Genomic DNA, 21,555 nt, shown 5'->3' on the forward strand with positions numbered 1-21,555 from the left:
AACTCAGAAAACCTTTAGAAAAATTTAACTGTAATACAGAAATAAGCCAGTACGTAGAACCTTTAGACCTGCTTCTTTGTTATTCAAGTCCTTTCCTGTCACTTCCATTTTCTTTAATTTAGTTAATCATATATCTTATAAGATACTATTTTTAATTAAGCCAGTTTGAATGGATTTAGTTAAGGTGGGTCATCATTGATTTGAGGACCTTTCCTCCGATGTGAGTAAAAATAGTAAATCTATTGGCTTTCCTAGATAAATTCAAAATTATTGTTGATGAAGTTAAAGAAAAATATATTTATGGCTTTAAATTGGCTAAAGTACTCCTGTCTGAGTGAATTGATATGCATACAGATATGAGTCTTCAGTAGCAATTCTGTACCCCTGGGGAGGCCACTGCATTTTTAAACATAGTTGTTTCCTCGTTGACAATAGAAGCTCATCCTATACATAGTCTTCTATGAGACCTGAGGATGATAATCCTGTTCTACTATTAAGTCTCTGAACTTTAATGCATGAATACTAGACTTTATTGTTTGCAAACATTTAAAGAGATGACAGCACTAGTAGCTTCCCAATACATATTTGCTCAATGAATAACTAAAATGGTAGACGTGAATATTTGTATGAGAACATCCTCCAGCACCCCTGTCAGCTTCTCAAAAAACTTCTGGAGAAAAAAAATTCTAGAGCAGAGCAGATCTACAATTTGCAAACTGCAAAAACTGCAGTTTTTAAACTTCCAGGAATTCTTAGAAAAGAGGTCAACCTACAAAATTATTTTCATCCCATGGGTGAACAGGATAGTGAACTATCAGTTTCCCTTTTTTTTTTTAGCACCTATGCCACAATGCCCATGACTTCCACACTTTGAATTCACTTTGTGAATTCTGAACTTTGAAGGACGGAGCATTATCAAATATAGTATCAAATACAAGACACACAAGAAATAATAGTGTCTCTGGCAAAGGTGTTAACTATACATTATTGTAGACATTTAATTAATATTTGTTGATTGACAATGAGAGTCCTAAGAGAAAATTAGGATTGAGTCCTCCACTGTTGCCTAAGAGCTTTAAAACAAGCAGATTTCCAAAAGCCCTCATGTATGTGTGTATTTGTGTGTGCATGTGTGTGCATACACACAGATAAATGTTCTGGAAGACAGGCCCATCGGCTTTGTGTGGTCTCAAAAGATGCCCTCTCTGGGCTTACAAATTAGGAAAAAGTACCCTCTCTGAATGGACAAGTTAGAAAAAAGTTTTCCCTTTGAGTATATGAATTAGATCTCTCTTTATAGTCCCAAAGAGTAGCTGGCACATTTCTGTGAAGAAATAGTACCCCAGCCTCTGCCTCTGGGCAGATGTATTCTAGAGCCAGAACGTACAGCACTGAAGTTTGCATATCACATAACCTTCAGTGCAAGTCCTCCTGGAAGAAAAAGGACACCAGTACAAACACCCTGTTCTAGGAGGATCAGTGCACCTTGATACATTTACTAGGTTTAATTATAGATCAGAGCTTAGTTAGATCCCTGCATCTTTTCAGAGGTCTAGAGAGTTGACTGGACTTGTCCAAGCAGAGCCCAAACCAGCTGACTTACATTCTTTAAGCTACACTGAATTCTAGCAAATTCATGTAAAAATTGATACTCCATGTGAAGTGCCTAGTGGGATACCTGGCATACAGTAAATTTCAACAAATGTTAGTTTCCCAGAAACCTTTCCCTTTTTGAAAAGTCCGTCTTTTTGTAAACTGAATCATGATTTTATTTTATTTTATTTTGAATCATGATTTTAACTGAATAATCAACAGCACATATGAATGCATTATACTTTCAGAAATATATTACCTCGATAATTGAAAGGTTGAAATATTTAGGCACTTACAACACTGTTAGGTTGAAGAGCCCCTTGCTTATCAGTCAGTTATTGGATATTTTAAATAAGTAAGCATTTAAATACCCCAGTGGCATGCCACGTCCTATTTTGTTTTTACCTGTAACAATTACTCCTTAATTATCTATTGACAAGTCATACTGTTTCAGTATAAGGTTTTATGTTACCTTACAAGAGTCCCTTGTAAATGATTATTTTATATAGCTCTGTCTTTTTATTAAGTTTATTTACTTATTTAAGTAATCCCTACACCCAATGTGGGACTTGAACCCATGATGCCAAGATCAAGCGTCACAAGCCAGGCAGCCAGCCAGGCACCTCTGTACAGCTCTGTCTTATTTTTTGCTTGATTTTAATCGCTTTTACCTCCACCTCAGTCTCTACCTTGAGCTCCACTGTGAAGGCAGAAATAAAATATTCCTGAATTGTATTTGAAATAGAGAGATAGAGCTTTATCTTCTGCATGTCAGTATTTATAAAGTATTATTAAGAGCACAGATTTGCATATTCCCTCCTCTGGAGGGACAGGCTGGTCTTTGTTGAATTCTATTCTGCCAGTATCTCTCTAAATTTATTTAGTTACCTGACAGTATGATCAAGTTCATGTACTTACAATTAACACCAGTCTTTTGATTTTCTTCATTTAGGAAATAGAAAGGACGAAGATAGATGCTGAAAATGATCGGGAATGGCTGTTGTACATTCAGAAACTTCTTGAAGGACAGGTATTTCATTTTTCTGCTTCATGTATTAAAACTTCTCAAAAAAACATTTCAAGCCTTACATTTTTACTCGATGTCTAACTTTTTGCAAATAGTTACACATTATTTACTTCTGTTAGGTAAAGAAGTATTCCAATAGGTAGACAGGAAAGTTAACCCTCTATTTGTACTTTTGGACTTAACAAATGAAACAAATGCCTTGGGAAGAGCCAACATAGGCCTTAGCAAATGCATTAATTAAATTATTGAGTCAGCCTCTATGCTCGCTACACTGAAAAGGATCCGTTCTCTCAGCCCTCTTAGGAAAAGAGATTCTTTATTATGTGTCTTTAAAGTTAGTAGTTGATATGGACACCTGAGGAGTTCATGGGTTTCAGTGACCTTTTACTATGGACCTGTTTCCAGTCAATTCATGTTTTCCTCACAGCCAGACAGCTGTTTATTACTGTGTCTTCCCGCATTCTCTACAATATTTTCTACTGAGACCTCGAGCAGCTTGTTAGTGGGAAGTAAATATTGATTTGGCATCCTGTCAATGCAGGAAGAATGAAAAAATTTCCACCAGAGGCCCCTCAAACATTTTCCTATCGACATTTTCTGGGCCGAGTGGAAAGCTGCATAGAGGATGACAAGGCCAAGACGAGTTGAAATCCCTGAGGGGTCCATTGAGACGGCTGCTGTGACCTGTGTGATACTTTTTCTTTCCTTTCAAGTATTTTTTTAATACACATAGAGTCTGCTGGGATGTGCCCCTCTTGTAAGTGATCAAGGGCAGTTTATTGGCAGGTGAGAGCCCTGCTTTTCTAGTCATAGCCAGCTTTTGTTTTGACATCACCAACAGCATGTAATGTATTCGAAAAGTTTTTCATTAGAGTTCTTTTTGCTTAACCTAATTGTCTCTTTTAAAAATGAACCAAGGATAAAAAGAGCTAAAATGTGTTTTTCAAAATAGCAAAAAATATACACATCCATTACTGTCCTGTGATTTTTGGAAAGCCATTATAAATGTTTCTGTGTAAAGATTAAAAATAAAAGCAGTTTTAAACACATTTATTTTACATTTATATGAACAAACAACAGCATCTATACTTCTGGAAAAGTCAAGGATAAGTAAATAATACATGAACTACTCATATTCTTAGTGTCAGTCTTACGTAGTTTTGAAATGTTATCTGGAATCACTTCCATAGTAACAGAAGGTGATTGGCAATCTTTGCTTAAAGTTCTTCAAGTGCAGACAATGTCTTCTACAGTGACAACTTGCTTTTGAGAAGAAAGGCCATTTCTTAATGAATGTTGCGTGCCCAGCACCCAGCCCAGTGGCCAGCACATCAAAGGAGTTCAGTAATGAGTGTGACAGGTTATATATTTAGGCTTGAAAAATGATAAAAAATAAACTCTTAAATGAATTTTTTAATGTTCAATTTGTAAACATGACTCTTTAATATGGAGCTTTCATCGTCAGTTATGGACATAAAAAAAAATAGATCCACATGCATAAATCTTTATTAAATTTTTCTAAAGCTGTATTGACACCAGACCTGCTTTTTTGACTCACCTTTGTAGATGTACATGCACACATTCTACATTATCTGGATGTATACTTATGCCGCTTAGTCGGTGCAAAAAAAATCCTGTGGAAAATGGCATTAGACCGCTTAATACTGCAGTTTGATGTAGTGCCTTTTTGTGCCACTGAGCCTGGACTCTGGAATATAATTGCCTGGCAGTATTGATTTAATTGCCCAGGTTTATTTGTGGACTCCTAATTATTGACTGGAGGTAAATTTAATGGAGCAGCCTTTATGAACACTGGGAAAGCGCCTCTGTTGCCGTTATACATAATGAACTGCATCATGTGCCTTTAGATCATTTTTCAAGCTAATTTTATTCCACTGTGACAGTATGAAAACATTTAAAAAGTCAAAGACTTTTTATTTTTATTACTGACATAGGTGGTTTTGCTGATGTCTTTGAATTTTGTGAGAAAAAAATAGTGACTTGATGGGTTGCACTTGAATGTCACTTCATAATTACACCCAAGAGAAAAATCTATAAAATAGAAAACATCTTTTTTTTTAGCCTACTTTTCTTCTCTCTCCGTTCCAGCAATTACATTTGTCCTGAATTTTAGAAAAGGTTTTCTTTGTCCGACAATTTTTTTAGAGGCTGTTATGCCTCTAAAAGTGTATGTATGTTCATTCCTACATTTGCTTAGTACAATATACAGTTTTGTGTGTCTGAGGTTACGTGATTGTCAAGCTGTGGAATAATTGAGCACATTTCCTTAAAAAAATAATTAATTTAATATTGATATTTGGTTATTAGAATATTTTGAAGATGAAATTATTGGAAAACTTCTCTTTTATGTCCTCTGTGTTGGGTGCTGTAAGGGAATTCTCGGATCAGAGGAGTCAGTCTGGCCCTGTGGTTTTACCTTTTGTTTAAGAATTAAGCCACAGAATGATTTTCTTTCAAAGAAAATTTTCTCTGCATTCATTTGGTGTAAATTTTCATTCATGTAATGCTTGCCACAAAATAAAAAGCTGTTCCACCATGTGGCAATATGGGACTATACAACAATATAATGCTTACTACTGCTGCTAGCCAGAAGTGCATGACAACTGAAAAGCCTGAAACCTTAACTTTTCTTTATTTAAGGCAGAGTGCAAATATATGGCCTCTTTGCTTCAAGTAGTCCTGGTGCAATTGGTAATTTTATGTGTAATCATATCTGCACCTAACTTTTGTTCCTACAGATTTCTAGCAATAAAAATTACACTAAAAAAATCTTTCTAATATCTACTGTTATTCTTACAGCATAGCTGCCATTTAATTTCTTTGAACATTTTTACTTGTATTAATTCATCTTTCTTACATTATTACATTTTTAAAAACTTGCAATCTATGGCAGAGAAAAGCAAACAAATTAATGATTATAATAGGATGGGAGAACCCTTCCAAATTAGTTCTTCTGTAGTTCAGAGGGTGGGAGAAAAAAAACAGAGATAGAAAAAGTAGGCTGAGACCAAACTATAAAAGCGGTGAGCAAGAAAGAGATATGATCAGAGTTGTGTTTTATAAAGATGCTTGAGATCAGCACATAGTAGGTCTGTAGGGAGAGAGACTGGGAGCAGGAAGATAGTTTAGGCAAAGGGCAATGAGGGTCTGCATGTGCCATTGCCATAAAAATGGAAAGAATGAGATAGATGTGACCCACATTATAGCGATTGAATCAATAGCAGTAATGAGATTAGATAGAGTCAGAAAGCAGAAACCATAGATGGGTGAGTTTAATACCCCACATAAAGAGAAAGATGATGATACCTCTAAGAGTCTGAGAGACCAAAAGATGTAGATCAGATGTGGTAGGGAGGAGATGTCAGTACTGAATCCATAGAAAGTGTAGTAGATGCATTCCATTAACAATATTCAAGGATTCAAGTGTTTTCATTAATTCAGCTAGCCTTCTCTCTGGCTTTTCTCAGTGAAATTTAACCATTTGTGAACACATTTCAAACTCTTACAACTCAACAACTAAAAGTAAAGAAACTGATTTGAATAGACATTTCTATAAGAAGATAAACAGCTAATAAGGGCATGAAAAGATGCTCAACATCATTAACCATCAGGGAAATGGAACCCAAAAACTGAGATGAGGTACTGCCTCACACCGAGCAGGTTGGCTATCATGAAAAAGACAGACAATACCAAGGGTTGGTGAAGATGTGGCGAAATTAGAACCCTCATACATTGCTGCTGAGAATGTAAAATGATGCCACTCCTGAGGAAAAGAGTCTTTCACTTCTTCAGAAAGTTAAAAATAGAGATTATATGACCCAGCAGTTTCATCCTCTAGGCATATACCCACAATAAATGAAAACACATGTCCATACAAAAACTTCTACATGAATGTTCACAACAGCATTATTCATAATACCTCCAAAGTGGAAGCAACCCAGAGGTACATCAGCTGATGAATGGATTAATTTGGCGTATGTATACATGGACGATTATTCTGCCGTAAAATGGAATGAAGTAGTAAATACATGCTACAACACAGCCCTATAACCCTTATGCTAAGTGAAAGAAGCCACACACAAAAGGTCACATATAGTCTGACTGCATTCATATGAAATGTCCAGAATGGCAAATCTATATAAAGACAGAAAGTAGAGTGGTGGTTACCATGGAGATCGGGGTGGGGGCAGGCAGACAGGGAGTGGCTGCTAATGGGTACAGAGTTTCTTTTGAGGGTGATGGAAATGTTCTAGAATGAGATAGTGGCGATGGTGGCACAGCCTTGTGAATATATCAAAAACCAACGAATTCTGTACTTTAAAGAGGTGAATTTTGTGTTATGTGAACTATATATCAATTTAAAAAATGTTCTCTTTAATATCAAAAGAGGAAAAATACATTTAGTAAAAAATATTTTTTAATGTTTATTCATTTTTAATAGAGAGAGCACGCACAAGCAGGGTTGGGGCAGAGAGGGAGGGAGACACAGAATCTGAAGTAGGCTCCAGGCTCCGAGCCATCAACATGGACCCCAATGCAGGGCTTGAATCCAAGAACCACGGGATCATGACCTGAGCAGAAGTCAGACGCTTAACTGACTGAGCCACCCAGATGCCCCCAGAAAAAAGAATACATTTAAAAATAAATTCCATAGGGGTTCCTAGGTGGCTCAGTCAGTTAAACATCCAACTCTTGATTTCAGCTCAGGTCATGGTCTCACAGTTTGAGAGATCGAGCCCTGCGTCAGGCTTCATGCTGAACATGCAGCCTACTTAAGATTCTCTCCCTCTCCCTCTGACCCTTTCTAACTTGTTCTCTCTCTCTTCTCTGTCTCTCTCTTAAAAAAAAGTAAATTAAATAAATTTCTTATATCGCATATGCCATCTCCTCTACCATTAATTAGCAGAGATTGCCTTAAATGCATTTGAATTTGAACTTCTGTCTCCTGGTCATAATTATGAACAAATGAGATAAGTGATTTCCCTTCATTTGGCACATAAGGAGATGTCCCTCTGTTATGCTCTGACAGATACTTACCTTCTCACATATCCAAACTAGTAGTAGTCATTTATACTCTGCCTTCTAAGAGACAACTGTTTATTTGTTCTGCCCATTCTGATCCTCAAAATTATAAAATTGTAATAAAGGTCATTTAACTTTGCCTTTAGGCCTTAATAATACGTGAAACAGTACTTTTTACTTGGGACTTTAAAAGGTAACAGAGAGTTAGTGGAGATAACACTGAACCTACACTATGGAATCCTTTTAAAAAAAAAAAACATGTACATAGTGCCTCCTATATTATTGTTTCAGGTTTAGGAGTACAGAAGTGAGCAGAGGAGACAAAAATCACCTCCTTCATGGAGTTTACGTTTCTGGGGGTGAAGGACAATAAAAGAGTTAAAATATATAAACTGTGAAATTTATTAAACAATTAAATTGAACAGAATTATGGGTATATATGTTAAAATATGTATACTTGTACAAAATAAATAATTACAGTTATAAATGCAATATGGTTCTTTACTAGGATTTGTATAAAAACCTTGAGCCGGGAATGACTAGAAAATGTGTCTTGATTTCATTTTGTTTTAGCCCTGTTCTTTATTATTTGCTAATCCTTTTCTGGATTTTATTCAGTCCATTTTAGTCCACTTTTTGGAGATCATTTTCTTGCATTGGGAGCATATAAAAAATTCTTTCTGCCTTCAGCTGTTGAGAATTTAAAGTACAGAATTTAATCAGTGGTTTTTCTTTAGCTTTAAATATCCCTGTTCCTATTAGATGCTTCAGATCTTGCAAATGCTGAAATTTAAAATGGCTCTTTCCCCAGTGCCCTCTCTGCAAAATATGCTTACCTTCTACAGAATCCTTGCAATATGGCAGTGAGAAGAGTTTTATAAATCTCTCTGGCTTTTGTAAATAGAGTAACTTCCAGGCTGAAGGTTAACTGAAAGTTTCTCCTTAGAACTCGGAACACATCTAGTCTGTTACTTTCTGTGTGGCACTTACAACACATGCAAGCACATGCAGGCACATTCACTCACCCCTGCTCACACACGTAAACCCACTCCCTCAGCCACCCACACAGCTTTCTTACATCTAGCTGAAATAGCAAGAGTTCAAATTTCTCCATTCAGAGCCTTCCTGGGACTTTTTTTTTAATTTAACAATGTTAAGCCTTCTTTCATGTTTCCAGTAAAAGCAGGTACACTACATGAAATGAAATACATTTATTTTCAATAGGACTCAAGCTAGATTAAAGTCAATTTGTGTTTTAAAAGTGGTATCTTCTTGGTGGTAGTTTTCAAACCAAAAACAAGAATGAAAATGGTTAAAATGTTCATCTTGTTCTTTAGATTTTTGTTAAAAGCACATTCCAGTTAGTGCTCATGCTGTTAAGTTATCTATGTTTTATAGTCATGGACGTTAGGCTTGGTTATTTTTCCAATATAGCTCTCAAAGGTCTGCAACCATCATTCATGCCTTACCTTTATACAGAAACACTTAAATGAAACCACAACCTGCGAGTGTGAGTGATAAATTTGAGATTGTGTCAGTGGCATACCAGCTCCTAGAGGCAAACATCTGTAGGTGAGATAAGCTGGAAATCTGTGTGAAATCAGGGGAAATCGCTCCCTAATAGAAGTCACCTTTTGCAACAGGGACAGCCCGAATGATTAGGAAGACCCACTTTAAGACCACACCACACACCAAGCAAAGCTCAGTTGTTCCGGTGTCCTAGTTAAATTTCCATACGAAGAAATCTCACACAGTATCAACTCTTCACCTGTCTCATCTTCTCCGTGATGTTGAAGCGTTCAAGCCTGTGGGACTCTGTATTGACATACCCAGGAGTATCCCTTCTCCTTTGTTATGCAAGAGAAAGAAAGAAATCATGCAGTCTTTCTGGACTTCATAGTCCCTGGCATATGCCATCGGAGATGAAACCCGAGGCAGCATAATTGTCGGGTTTGTTGTTTCAGATACATTTGATGGGGCAAGTGAGAAATTATGGCTGCTGTTGTCCAGTCAGCTTGCTGCCACTTCAGTCCAACTCCAAAATCCTATCCATGAAAGAATAGTGGTGCTTTCTGTGTCTGAGGGAGTTCCCTCTAGAATGCATGTAGAGAGATTTTAATGTACTCTAAACACCCTGTGTGAGATAACCTTGCATTTCATCTAGACTCCGGTCTCTTGGTCTTCTTAATGTTTTTAAAGCGTTTTGCTGTTAAAACAAATAAAAAACAGGGCAAACAAGCAGACCATGTGAATTTTTAAAGCACTTTCCAAGGCATTTTGTATTTTAAAGACAGTCTTAACTGCACCCAATCTATAGCTCTCTGTTGAGAATTGACGTTCATTTGATACTATAAGCTTTTGAAGAACTCTGTGAATCACAGTAGACTAAATTATGTCCCATCAGTCTTCAGGTTAACTGTAATTTATAAGATTTTTTAAATGTTTATTTATTTTGAGGTGGGGGTCAGAGAGAGAGTGAGAGAGAGAACACGAAGCGACAGAGCCTAATACGGGGTTCCATCTCCATGTAGGGTTCGATCCCACAAACCATGAGATCATGACCTGAGCCAAAATTAAGAGTTCGAGGCTCAACTCACTGAGCCCCTGTAATTTGTAAGATTTAAGAATTAACAATAATCTGTAAATGATAAAAGTGATTATTCTCAGTTAGCTAAAATAGCCAGTGAACTTAAAAATCCCATTCTTAACCACTTTCAGAAAACAAGAATTTTCATTAATTCATCCTAGACTAAGCAGAGGTTTTTATCTGTATAGTCTATGAAAGAAGTTTGCCAAATAAAGAATAGTGCACACTTGGCAAGAGAAGCTATTTTTGAAACCAGTACTGCTGGTCCACTCGTTATTTGAGGATGTATTGAGTCTACTCCATGAATAAGGAACAATTTATAAAGTAGGAGGGACACGTGCTTAAAATTTTTTGGTTAACAGTTACTTTGAGTTATAGTGTTCATTTGTAAAAAATAAGTCATATTCATTTGAAAACAATAAGTATATTTTATGAAATGTTTTCTAATCTGACTTTTCCTTAGTCTTCTTCTAGGTTTGTTTCAGTTACTAACAATTATATTATAAAATTACATTAATTTTATATTTTATAAAATTACAGTTGATCCTTTCGAAAGGCCTCTTTGAGAGTCGGACTTACAGTTCCCAGGGAACAACAAGTCATAAAAAGCAAATAGAGTGAGCACTGTGTTTGGAGAAAGAAATTCACAGTTGGTTTATGAAAAAGGAAATAGAAAGGTTGAATTAAAATAAACATCTCCAACTAGTAAGATATATGAATTTTAATTTAATATTATATGAAGACAGATAATAATATCCTTCTGACCTATTTGCAGAGAAATAGAAGAACCTCTAAGGGCAGATAGATATGCACATACCGTGCATCATGATTAAAAGATTGATCACTTTTTGAAATCTATATGTGTTAGCCTCTATACAAAGCTTAAAAGAAGCTTACAATCCAATAAAACGGGATTGACAAACAGTCGCGTTTAACTGTGGGGCTTTTTGTTTTATTGGGAGCCAGAGGAAGAGAATAAAGTGAGTTGTCAGTAGTAAATTAGTAAATGGACCTCTTGTTCCACCTCGGAGGCTTCCTGGAAGAGAAATTCTTTGAGCTAGATTTCTTTAAAAGGAAGTGAAATTTCCAAGTATATGACATGTTGAAAACTGTTCAGATCACAAGATAAAAAGGTTTATGTTTAACTTGAAAGTATAATATGCAAATAAGATGATTAATGTCAGTACATTGTGGCCTGGTGAAAGTACTGTGACATTATTACATAGGAAATTACAGAACCAGCATGTTTCCCAAAGTGTGTTCCATGGATTGCTAGTTCCTCATGATAAACGGACCATGAGAAGAGCATGGACAAATGAATTTAGAAACAGAGTATTACATTGCTTGGAGACTCACAGTGTCTGTTAATATCTTAAAGCTTCTAAGAGATCCTGAAATAGAGGAACTTTTTAAGGTTTGGTTTGTTTCCAAAACTTATTTGGTCAGAGGACCCTTTTTTCCCTTGAACAGCTTGAGGAAATTACATTTTATTTCCACCAGGAAACATCTTGTTTATCTGCCTTTTTGATGGGGATGCATATGGTACTGATAGCCATGGCCAACATAAAGAAGGTTGCCTGATAGTTTTGTTATTATTTTGTACGTGCATTCCTTTAACATCTAATATTAATGCCCTGAGAATTTAAATTATCTAATTTGTAAGACTGGAAGTTTTGGCAAATATGACTCTTTTCTGCATCCCAGAAGGGCAATCTGTCAAAGTAATGATTTGCTGTTAGTATCCTTACCTTGCAGAAGGGAGTCTAACATTCTTCCTTACTTCTAAGATGCATTTTCCCCACATTTTCATATTTCTGACATTGCAATGCAAACACAGTGTGTATATATTTAATGGGGTAGTAGGGGTTTTTTCTTTCCCAGAAAAAAGCTGTTTTTAATTCAATCCATGTATCTTCTATTCAAGTCTGTCTTCAGAACTAAAGAAATGTGATATTTTGGTATCTTGTGGTTTCTTCAGTAATAAGTTTCATGGAAGACCGTGTGTGAAGCTCCTGGCATTGACTTAGAAAAGGCAGTTTGTTACAAAGATGAGAAAGAAGTTAAACTAGAACCTTTTTGTTAGAAACTTGGGATCTGAGGCAATCCTATGGACCAGTTTTGGTCTTCGCTTCTCATTCGTGGCCTGCATAATCTGTTTGTCTGGCCTGTTGTTTCACTGCCACTGGCCAACCTTTTCTGTTTACTCCCAGTTCAAATTCGAAAAGGCCGTTCTGGTTGGTTGAGCGAATTATAATCACCCTAGCTGAGCACAGCCAAGCACCTCCTATAGTGGTCTTTGGTCAGGTGCTGATGATGGATGCTGCCTGTGGTCATCCTGGCACAAAAAAGGGCCTGATGGTACTTCCCTTGTGGGGAAGGGGACTGGGCATGGGAAGCATCCCCGTCAACATATTCAAGGAAACAAAAGTGGTCTTTTGCTGGTTAATCAAAAGGGCAACTCCAAGAAATGGCATAACGAATGTCTTAATTATTATAAACCTCTTCTGTGAGACCAGACAGCTGGGAAGGAGACAAAAGGAAGTTGGTGGAGGTGTGGGGGTAATTGGAGACCCTTTTCCCTTTTCTTCTACTTACAGCCCAGACATGTATCCTACGACTCAGACTTCTACAGGAAACCCAGGGAAGCAGAGGGAACAATGAAACTTTACCAGAAAAGTTATATAAATTATGAAATTTAAAAATGTACTCTACATTTCATAAACTCAGCAGTTTGCAACATGTGTATTACACTTTGATGTGCCAAACAAACTTTTCTATAACATCTTAATCAATGGGTATACTTTTGCCATTTTTTTTCGCTCTGAAATTTTACCCTACAACTCTTGAGGTGTTGGGCTCTCACACAGACAAGTGTATTGATAGTTCTCTCTCATTCTTTTATGAGTGATGAGCATACAGTACTCCTTCGGTGGGCCTGTGGGCCCTGGAGATGACTGTAACCTGCTATTGATCAGCTGATTGAAGATAAATGGCTCAGCTGCTTGTATTGCAGATTACATCATTAACATGGTCAGTAAACCATGAATTGTTCAATAAGGCGTTTATCTTTTTTCATTTTACTTCTGCTCTTTTATCATTTTTATTATAAAAGACAAAATTACCCACACTAACCAGGAAGATCAGTTGAAAAGAGACCCAGAAGGGTGCCATTATGGGTGCAAAGTTGCAGATAGCTGAGTTCTAATGGTTTAATGATATTTAGTGTATGTTTTTGAGCTGAAGAAAATATAGAGTTTTGATCATCTTTTTTTTGTGTGTTTCTCTTACAGCTTCCTTTTGCCTCATATTTGCTAGAAGCAGTACTGGAGAAAATAAATGAAAGAAAGAAACTAGTTGAAGGATATTTCACAATTATGAAAGATATTAGATGATATTATGATGAAGAACTTTTTTTCAAATGTGAAAACTTTTTGTGTGGTGGGACTGGAAAAATGCATTGCAATCCTGATACAGTATCTGCTCCAACTATCAATAGTCAGGTTCAATACCAAAATAAGAAGTCTCTGAAACTAATTAATTGCTGAACAAGTGAAACTAATTAAGTACACAGCCATTTTAAAGGAAATAGTGTAGCATTTGATTGTTGAATACAAATATTGCCACAAATCAATGCAAACTTAAAAATGATTTTCCTTCCAGTGCAGTAGAAGAAATTAGAACAAGCTTGGACACACAAATTGGCCTGAATATAAGAAGACAAAGGTGTAAACTGAGGACTTAATGTTTTAAGTTTTGTAAGAAACTAGACCATTTACATAAAACCAGTATAAAAGGCCTTAAATCATCCAATGAAGAGCAATTTGTTTTATTGGCAAATATAAAACGAAGCATCATATCTTAAGGATGAGAATTTAATGAAATAAATTGTGTGGTCCAATTATATCTGTTCTCAATATACTGGATTATGTAGGAGACACTGTATTTTCCTAGAACTACTTGGCAAAAAATAAAAACATTTTCTCCTTTTCTCCCTTTCTTTTTTTAAATTCACAAGACTTTGTGTGGCCATCTAAATTAGCAAGGGACCACAAGCCCAGTGTATAAAATTAGGCTAGATCCAGCATAACTCCTACTGTGGTCAACTAATTAAGTTCAAATTCCTAATGATGATATCATCTTTATTTAGATTTCCAAATACTCTTAACCCCATTTCACCTTTTCGCTATATTCCTGCCACACATGACCTTTCTGGTTCCTCTAATTCACCAAACTTCTGCCTGCCTCCAGCCTTTACTCTTTTTCTTTTCTAGAATAGTCTGTACATTTTTCTCATGACTGGCTCCTTCTCATCATTCAGGATCACCTTATCTGCTCCCTCAGGGACACATTCCCTGGCCATCTTACTACTTAATTTCCTTTATCACAGAAAATTGGCTATTTTACCTGTTCACTTATATGTCTTCATGTTATTTTCTCCTCCCCTTTCCCTTTAGAATACAGGTCCCCTGAGGTTAAGGCAGCGGTTGGCAAATTATGGCCCACAAGCCAAATCTGGACTGCCGCCTGTTTTTGTGCGGCCCACAAGCTAAGAATAATTTTTACATTATCAAATGGTTTAAAACAAAAAGAGAATATGTTTTATAGCATGTGAAGTTTATATGAAATTCAGATTTTAGTGTCCATCAATAAAGTTTTATTGGAACACAGTGATGGTCATTTATTTATGTATTGTTCATGGCTGCTTTCAAACTACAGTAGTGCAAGTGAGTATGCAGCCCAGACCATATGTGATACTGTGGTCACTTTGCACTACTTAGCACACTACAAATCACAATGACACAATTCTAGGAAAATACAGTTACAACTTGAAAGCATTTCAGATGCCACAATACTACTCTACTGCACTTTTTAAGAAAAATATATACCCATCATGTCAAAACAAGAAAAGAAGAGAAAAATGGCTGTCAACGTGACATTTTTTACGGCATAGCAGAGTGTGGATTATCTTGCTATTGAATTAGATTGCAAAACATTGTGATTATTATACAGTGACAGTATACCTATGCTGAAAGAATACACTGTATATGGACATTACTGAACTAAGTACTCATAACAGAATTTCCAACTCACAAGAAAACAATGGTAAGAAAATAAATTACAAGATTTTTAATATAATATCTGATCACAGAAGAATTTTGTTACAAAGATAAAATGTGACTGAATTTCTATGCAGGCCTGAGGTCTTCCAGGAAGAAGGCAAGAGGAGTCAGACAGCAATGTTACCACAGAAGGAGAGGGACAAAGAAATTTGACGATGCTACCCCAATAACTTTAAGTATAGAGGAAAGGGGCCATCAATTAAAGACTGTAGGTGATCCCCAGACACTGGAAAAGTCAAGGAAATGGATTGTCCACCACAGAGACTCCAGGAAAAAAAACAAAAAACAAAAAAACAACATTTGTTAACATCTTGACTTTAGCCTAATAAAACTGATTTTGCACATCCCCAGTGATTAGAATAAATTTTGCTTTTTTAAGCCATTAAGTTTGTGATAATTTGTAACTACAGCAATAGAAAATGAATACAGTTTTCTAAAATTCTGTTTAGAATTGTTTTATCTGTTTATGAGGGATATTGGGCAGAAGATACAAAATCAAGGCTGGTTCCATATTCAAACATCAATCAATGTAAGACACCATGTAAACAGGCTAAAGAGAAATATCACATGATCGTAAAATTTTACAAAAACATATGAAAAACTTCAATACCCCTGCACGAGAAAAGAAGAAACTCAAAACTAAGAACTTCCTCAATTTGATGGGATTGTAAAATGCCTATGGCTAACATTATACTTAATGATGGAAGATTGAACACTTTCCCCTAAGATCAGGAACAAGGCAAGGATGTCTACTCTCACCACTGTTATTCAACAAAATATTGAAAATCCTGGCCAGCATGGTAAGGCAAGAAAAGGGAATAAAAGGCCTACAGATTGGAAAGGAAGAAGTAAAGCTATCTCTTACATAAATAATTCCATACACGAATAAATGAACCTCAGAATTAATAAGTGACTTCTCAAGATACAAGATCAACATAGAAAAATTAATTGTATTTCTATATACTAGTGAACTAGTAATACATGTGTGGAAACCATAATTTAAAATACAATTCACAATTCCTCAAAAAGAAGAAAAAAGAAATACTGAGGTATAAATCTAACAAAGCATGTCTAAGACTTGTATACTGAAAACCACAAACACTGATGAAAGAAGATTAAATAAATGGGGAGACATGCTGAGAGCATGAATTGGGATACTCAATATAGCAAAGATGCCAGTTGTCTCCAAATTGATATACGGGTTTAATACAATTCCCACAAACATCACAGCAAGATATTTTGAAAATAGAGACAAGAGTCTTCTAAAAAATTGTATGGAAAGGCAAAGGAAGAAGAGTAGCTACAAAGATTTAAGGAAAAATAAAGTGGGAGAAATCACTCTACCCAATTTTAAGATGTATTTTATAGCTACATTAAAAGTGTGGTATTGGCAGAGGAACAGACACCTTTTACCACCTGACCCTAATTAATGCACTTTCAGCATATTTTTAAAGCTTATTTATTAATTTTGAGAAGGGATGGGAGAGGGGCAGAGAGAAAGCATCCCAAACAGGCTCCGCCCTGTCAGCATGCAACGCGATGAGGGGCTTGAACTCATGAACCACAGGATTATGACCTAAGCTGAAGTCGAAATCAGACGCTTAACCAACTGAGCCATCCAGGAGCCCCTCAGCATATTTTGGGATGAGATTTAGTTAAGATAAAAAAAATTTTTTTAATGTAAGTGAAGTTTACATTTTCCAATATCTTATCTTAGGTTACTACTACTCAATCTGAGGGCACAAAAAAAATCTTCCTGTTGCCTTGACAAATTTCTTTGGTTTGGGACCTAGCTTTTTTCTGGAGTTTTATCCCCACTGTATGTTCCCTATCTTATACACCTGTCAACATCCTTTGTCTTATAAGGAATCCTCTCCATTCTTCCTATTGTACTAGTTCTGACACTGCTCATTAATTCAGTGTTGGGAGCAAGGTAGAAAAAGAAAAGTACATCCAGGGCATTTTCTTTTTCCTTTATTTTTATATAAATTTTAATTTTGAAATAGTGTAACATTCATAAGGAATTGCAAAAGTAGTATAGAGAATTCTTGAGTAGTCTTCATTCAGATTCCCTGAATAACACCTGACTTAACCATAACACATTGTCAGAATCAGGAAAATGACATTGGGACAGTATTATTAACTCAAATATAGACCATAAATGATTTTTACAAGTTTTCACATTCACTTTGCAAAAAATGCAAAGTGAGGGATAGTTTGGGGAGGGATAGTTTTATGAAATTTTGTCACACATGTAGATTATATAACTGTCAGCACAGGATACAGAGCTATTCCATCGACAGAATATTCCTCATGTTACTCCTTAGCATTCATATCCCCCTTCCGACGCTAAGGCCTGCAGCTATTTTTTTTTTTGTTCTTCATCACTATAATTTTGTTACTTTGAGAATGTTATATAAATGGAAGCACAGAGTATATAGTTCTTTTCAGTCAGCATAAGCCCTTGAGATCCATATAAATTGTGTATATCCATAGTTTATTTCTTTTCATTGCTGAATAGCATCCCAGTATATGCATGTACCACAGCTGGTTTATTCATTTACCCATCAACAGATACATGTGATGATATACTGATTGATGGGCCAAGTAGTCAGGGACTTGGGAGGAACATGTTTGGAACAAGGTGACAAGGAAGTCTGGGGAAGAGATATGTGGATAGACCTCTCTGAATGGGTGTAAAAGGTGATGATTTTTTTGTCCCATGTGAGTGCTTACCAAAGGGTGGCCTCAGCAGAGGAGGATAGTAATAAGTGAGTAGAATAAACTGTTCTGTGGATACCAGTCAGCCTCTTTTCCCAGCCACCTCTATCATTGCACAGTGGGCTCATGGACAAAGTGGTTACGGTGACAGGTATGAGGTTATGCATGGGCTCAGCAACATGGACATCTACTCACCAAGGCCAGCCTGACTATAGCCACTATTGAGTGTCCAATCTTCAAGAATCAGAGACCCAACACTAATTCCCTGATCTGACAAAATCCCCCAGGGTCAGCCAGCTACCTGGTGACAGGTTGACTGTATCTGACTGTTTCCATCATAGAAGAAACTGTATTTTGTACTTACTGGGACACTCACTCTGGATATGGATTCGCCTTCCCTGCAAGCAGTACTTCTGCCCAAACTACCATCTGTGGCCTTCCAAAATGTCTTATCCACCATCATGGTATTCCACACAGCAATGCTTCTGATCAAGGTACTCACTTCATAACAAATGAAATGGATCAATGGGCCCAGGCTCTTGGAATTCACTGGTCTTATTGCATTCCCCACCATGGTGAAGCAGCTAGTTAGAATGGTAGAGTGGCTTTTGAAGGCTCAGTAGACTCAGTTATAGTACTTTGTGGCAGTACTAGGTGGCAGTACTTTGCAGGGCTGAGGCCAGATTCTTTTTTTAAATTTTTTTTCAACGTTTTTTATTTTTGGGACAGAGAGAGACAGAGCATGAACGGGGGAGGGGCAGAGAGAGAGGGAGACACAGAATCGGAAATAGGCTCCAAGCTCCGAGCCATCAGCCCAGAGCCTGACGCGGGGCTCGAACTCACGGACCGCGAGATCGTGACCTGGCTGAAGTCGGACGCTTAACCGACTGCGCCACCCAGGCGCCCCAACAAGATTCTTGAGGAGGCTGTATATGCTCTGAATTAGCATCTAACATATGGTGCTGCTGTATCCATAGCCAGGATTCCCAGGTCCAGGAATCAAGGGGTAGAAATGGGAGTGGCACCACTCGCTATTACTCCTAGTGACTCACTAGCAAAATGTTTGCTTCCTCTCCCCATGACCTTATACTCTGCTGGCTGAGAGGTCTTAACACCAAAGGGACAAATGCTTCCACCAGGAGACATAGGAATGATTCCACTGAACTGGAAGTAAAGACCCACCCAGCCAACTGCAATTCCACATGACTGAATCAACAGGCCAAGAAGACAGTTACTGTGCTTCTTGGGATAATTGATTTTGACTACCAAGGGGAAATTGTACTGCTACTCCACAGGAGATCCCTTAGGGCATTTCTTAATACTACCATGCCCTGTGGTGAAAGTCAAAGGAAAATCCAAACCAGCTAGGACTATTAATGGCCCAGACCCTTCAGGAATAAAGGTCACCCCACTAGCTAAAGAATTACAATCAGCTGAAATGTTTGATAGAGAATATAGAATGGATAGTGGAAGAAGGTATTTATAAATACCAGCTATGACCACATGACTATTCACAGAAACAAGGATTTTAATTATCTGGAGTTTTTCCTCCTTATTTTGGGGTGTGTGTGTGTGTGTGTGTGTGTGTGTGTGAATGAAGTTGACAAGGGGTGGGGTTGTGATAGTTAATTTTATTTGTTAAGTGGGCTGGTCCACAGTGCTGGATTTGTGGTCAAATATTCTGGATTTTTCTTTTTTCTTTTTTTTTTTTTAATGTTTATTTATTTTTGACAGAGACAGAGCTTGAGCAAGGGGAAGGGCAGAGAGAGAGCAAGACACAGGTTCTGAAACAGGCTCCAGGCTCCGAGCTGTCAGCACAGAGCCCGACACAGGGCTCGAACTCACAGACCACGAGATCATGACCTGAGCCCAAGTTGGACGCTCAACCGGCTGAGCCACCCAGGTGCCCCTATTCTGGATTTTTCTATGAGGGTGTTTTTGGATGAAATTAATACTTAAATCAGTGGACTGTGAGTAAAGCAGATTGCCTTCCATAATGAGGCCTGGGGGGGCACTCATCCAATCAATTGAAGGCCTCTTCCACCAGGAAGAAAGAAGTCTGCCAGCAGACAGCCTTCTGACTTAATTGCATTGATTCTTTCTAGTTCTCCCTGCCCACTTTGAAGCTTTTTAGACTTGCCAGCCTCCATAATTGTGTGAGCTAATTCCTTAAAATAATGATTTGGTTTTGTTTCTCTGGAGGATCATGACAAATATGCTAGGTTTGGGCTATTACATATAAAGATATTATGAACAACATGTATAGGATTTTGTATGAACAAAATTTTCACCTCTCTAGAATAAAGTGTAAGTGTGATCACCAGGTAATGCAGTAAGTGTGTTTCACTTGGTAAGAAACTGCAAAGACGTTTTCTAGAGCACTTACTACCATTGTATAGTCCCACCAACAAGTTGGAGAGATCAAGTTTGTCTGCATCCTCTTCAGGACTTAGTTTTGTTGGTATTTTTTTGTTTTACCCATTCTAATAGGCATGTAGTGGTGATATTTTGATTTTTAAGTTCTATTCTACACCTGATCACATTTATCATTTTTTTGTTTTTCTATCTCTAAAACTGCATTCATCGTATTTTTGGAAAGCACGGGCTGATGGGAACAGGATGATTTGGGTTTGGACGGACACATAACTCTTGTCCAGACGGATTACCTGAAAAAGAACTTCCAGTAATCAGCACGAATTTTACGAGAAACTTCTAAAATGTAGTTCTTTTCATTATATATTGTTGCATCATAATTAACCCTAAAACCTAGTGGCTTGGAACAACATTTATTCTGGCCACTTTCTGTGAGTCAGGAATCCAGGCACAGCTTAGCCGAGTTCTCTGGCACTGAGTCTTTCAGAAGGCTGCAGTCATAGCAAGGTGTGACTCCAAAGATTCACTTTCTAGTTCACTGAGGTAGTTGGCAGACCTCAGAGCTTTGCAGGCCATTGGACCAAGGGCTATAGTTCATTGTGAGCTATTTATTGGCTAGCGACCATCCTCAGTTCTTTGCCACATGGGTCTCTTCAATGTGGCAACTTTCTTCATCTTTCTCTGTCTTTCTCTCTCTCTCACACACATACACACACAAAGGAGATTGCAGAACAATGTGAATAATAGGACATGGAGATCTCCAAGAACCATCTCAGGAGCTCCCTACCACAGCAGGTCCCTAGGTTTGACAATCTAGATGAAGCAGAGGCTAGTGGAGAGGTTGCCTTGAAGCCATCTTTGCAAGGTAAGCATAGATTTTACTTCTAGAATCATTGTTTATTTGTGGTGATTTGGGGAAGAAAGACAGATGAAGCACATGGGTTGCAAAATTGCAAATACCTCTTGGCACCACTACCATAAGATATAAATGAAAGAATCCCTCTCCGTCAAGAGTGAGGGCCATCACATGAAGAGGCTTAACAGATACGTTTAAGGAGGTAGTTGATTTCCATCTCTAGACTTGAGATCAA

General features: G+C 37.2%; 1 protein-coding gene across 1 annotated transcript in view; it reads left to right on the forward strand.

Moving 5' to 3' along the window:
- Positions 1-13,816, forward strand: part of CNTLN (centlein) — a 317,305-nt gene extending 303,489 nt beyond the window's left edge. The window contains exons 25-26 of the mRNA XM_047064802.1: positions 2,546-2,623; positions 13,541-13,816. Of these exons, the coding sequence (XP_046920758.1) occupies positions 2,546-2,623; positions 13,541-13,642 (180 nt within the window). The 3' untranslated portion in view covers positions 13,643-13,816. The remainder of the gene's footprint in view (positions 1-2,545; positions 2,624-13,540) is intronic.
- The last annotated feature ends 7,739 nt before the right edge of the window (positions 13,817-21,555 follow it).

Source organism: Lynx rufus, unplaced genomic scaffold, assembly GCF_022079265.1.
Source record: "Lynx rufus isolate CCGP_SWC_20201006 ecotype Redwood Valley unplaced genomic scaffold, mLynRuf1.p SCAF_10, whole genome shotgun sequence".
NCBI lineage: Eukaryota > Metazoa > Chordata > Mammalia > Carnivora > Felidae > Lynx > Lynx rufus.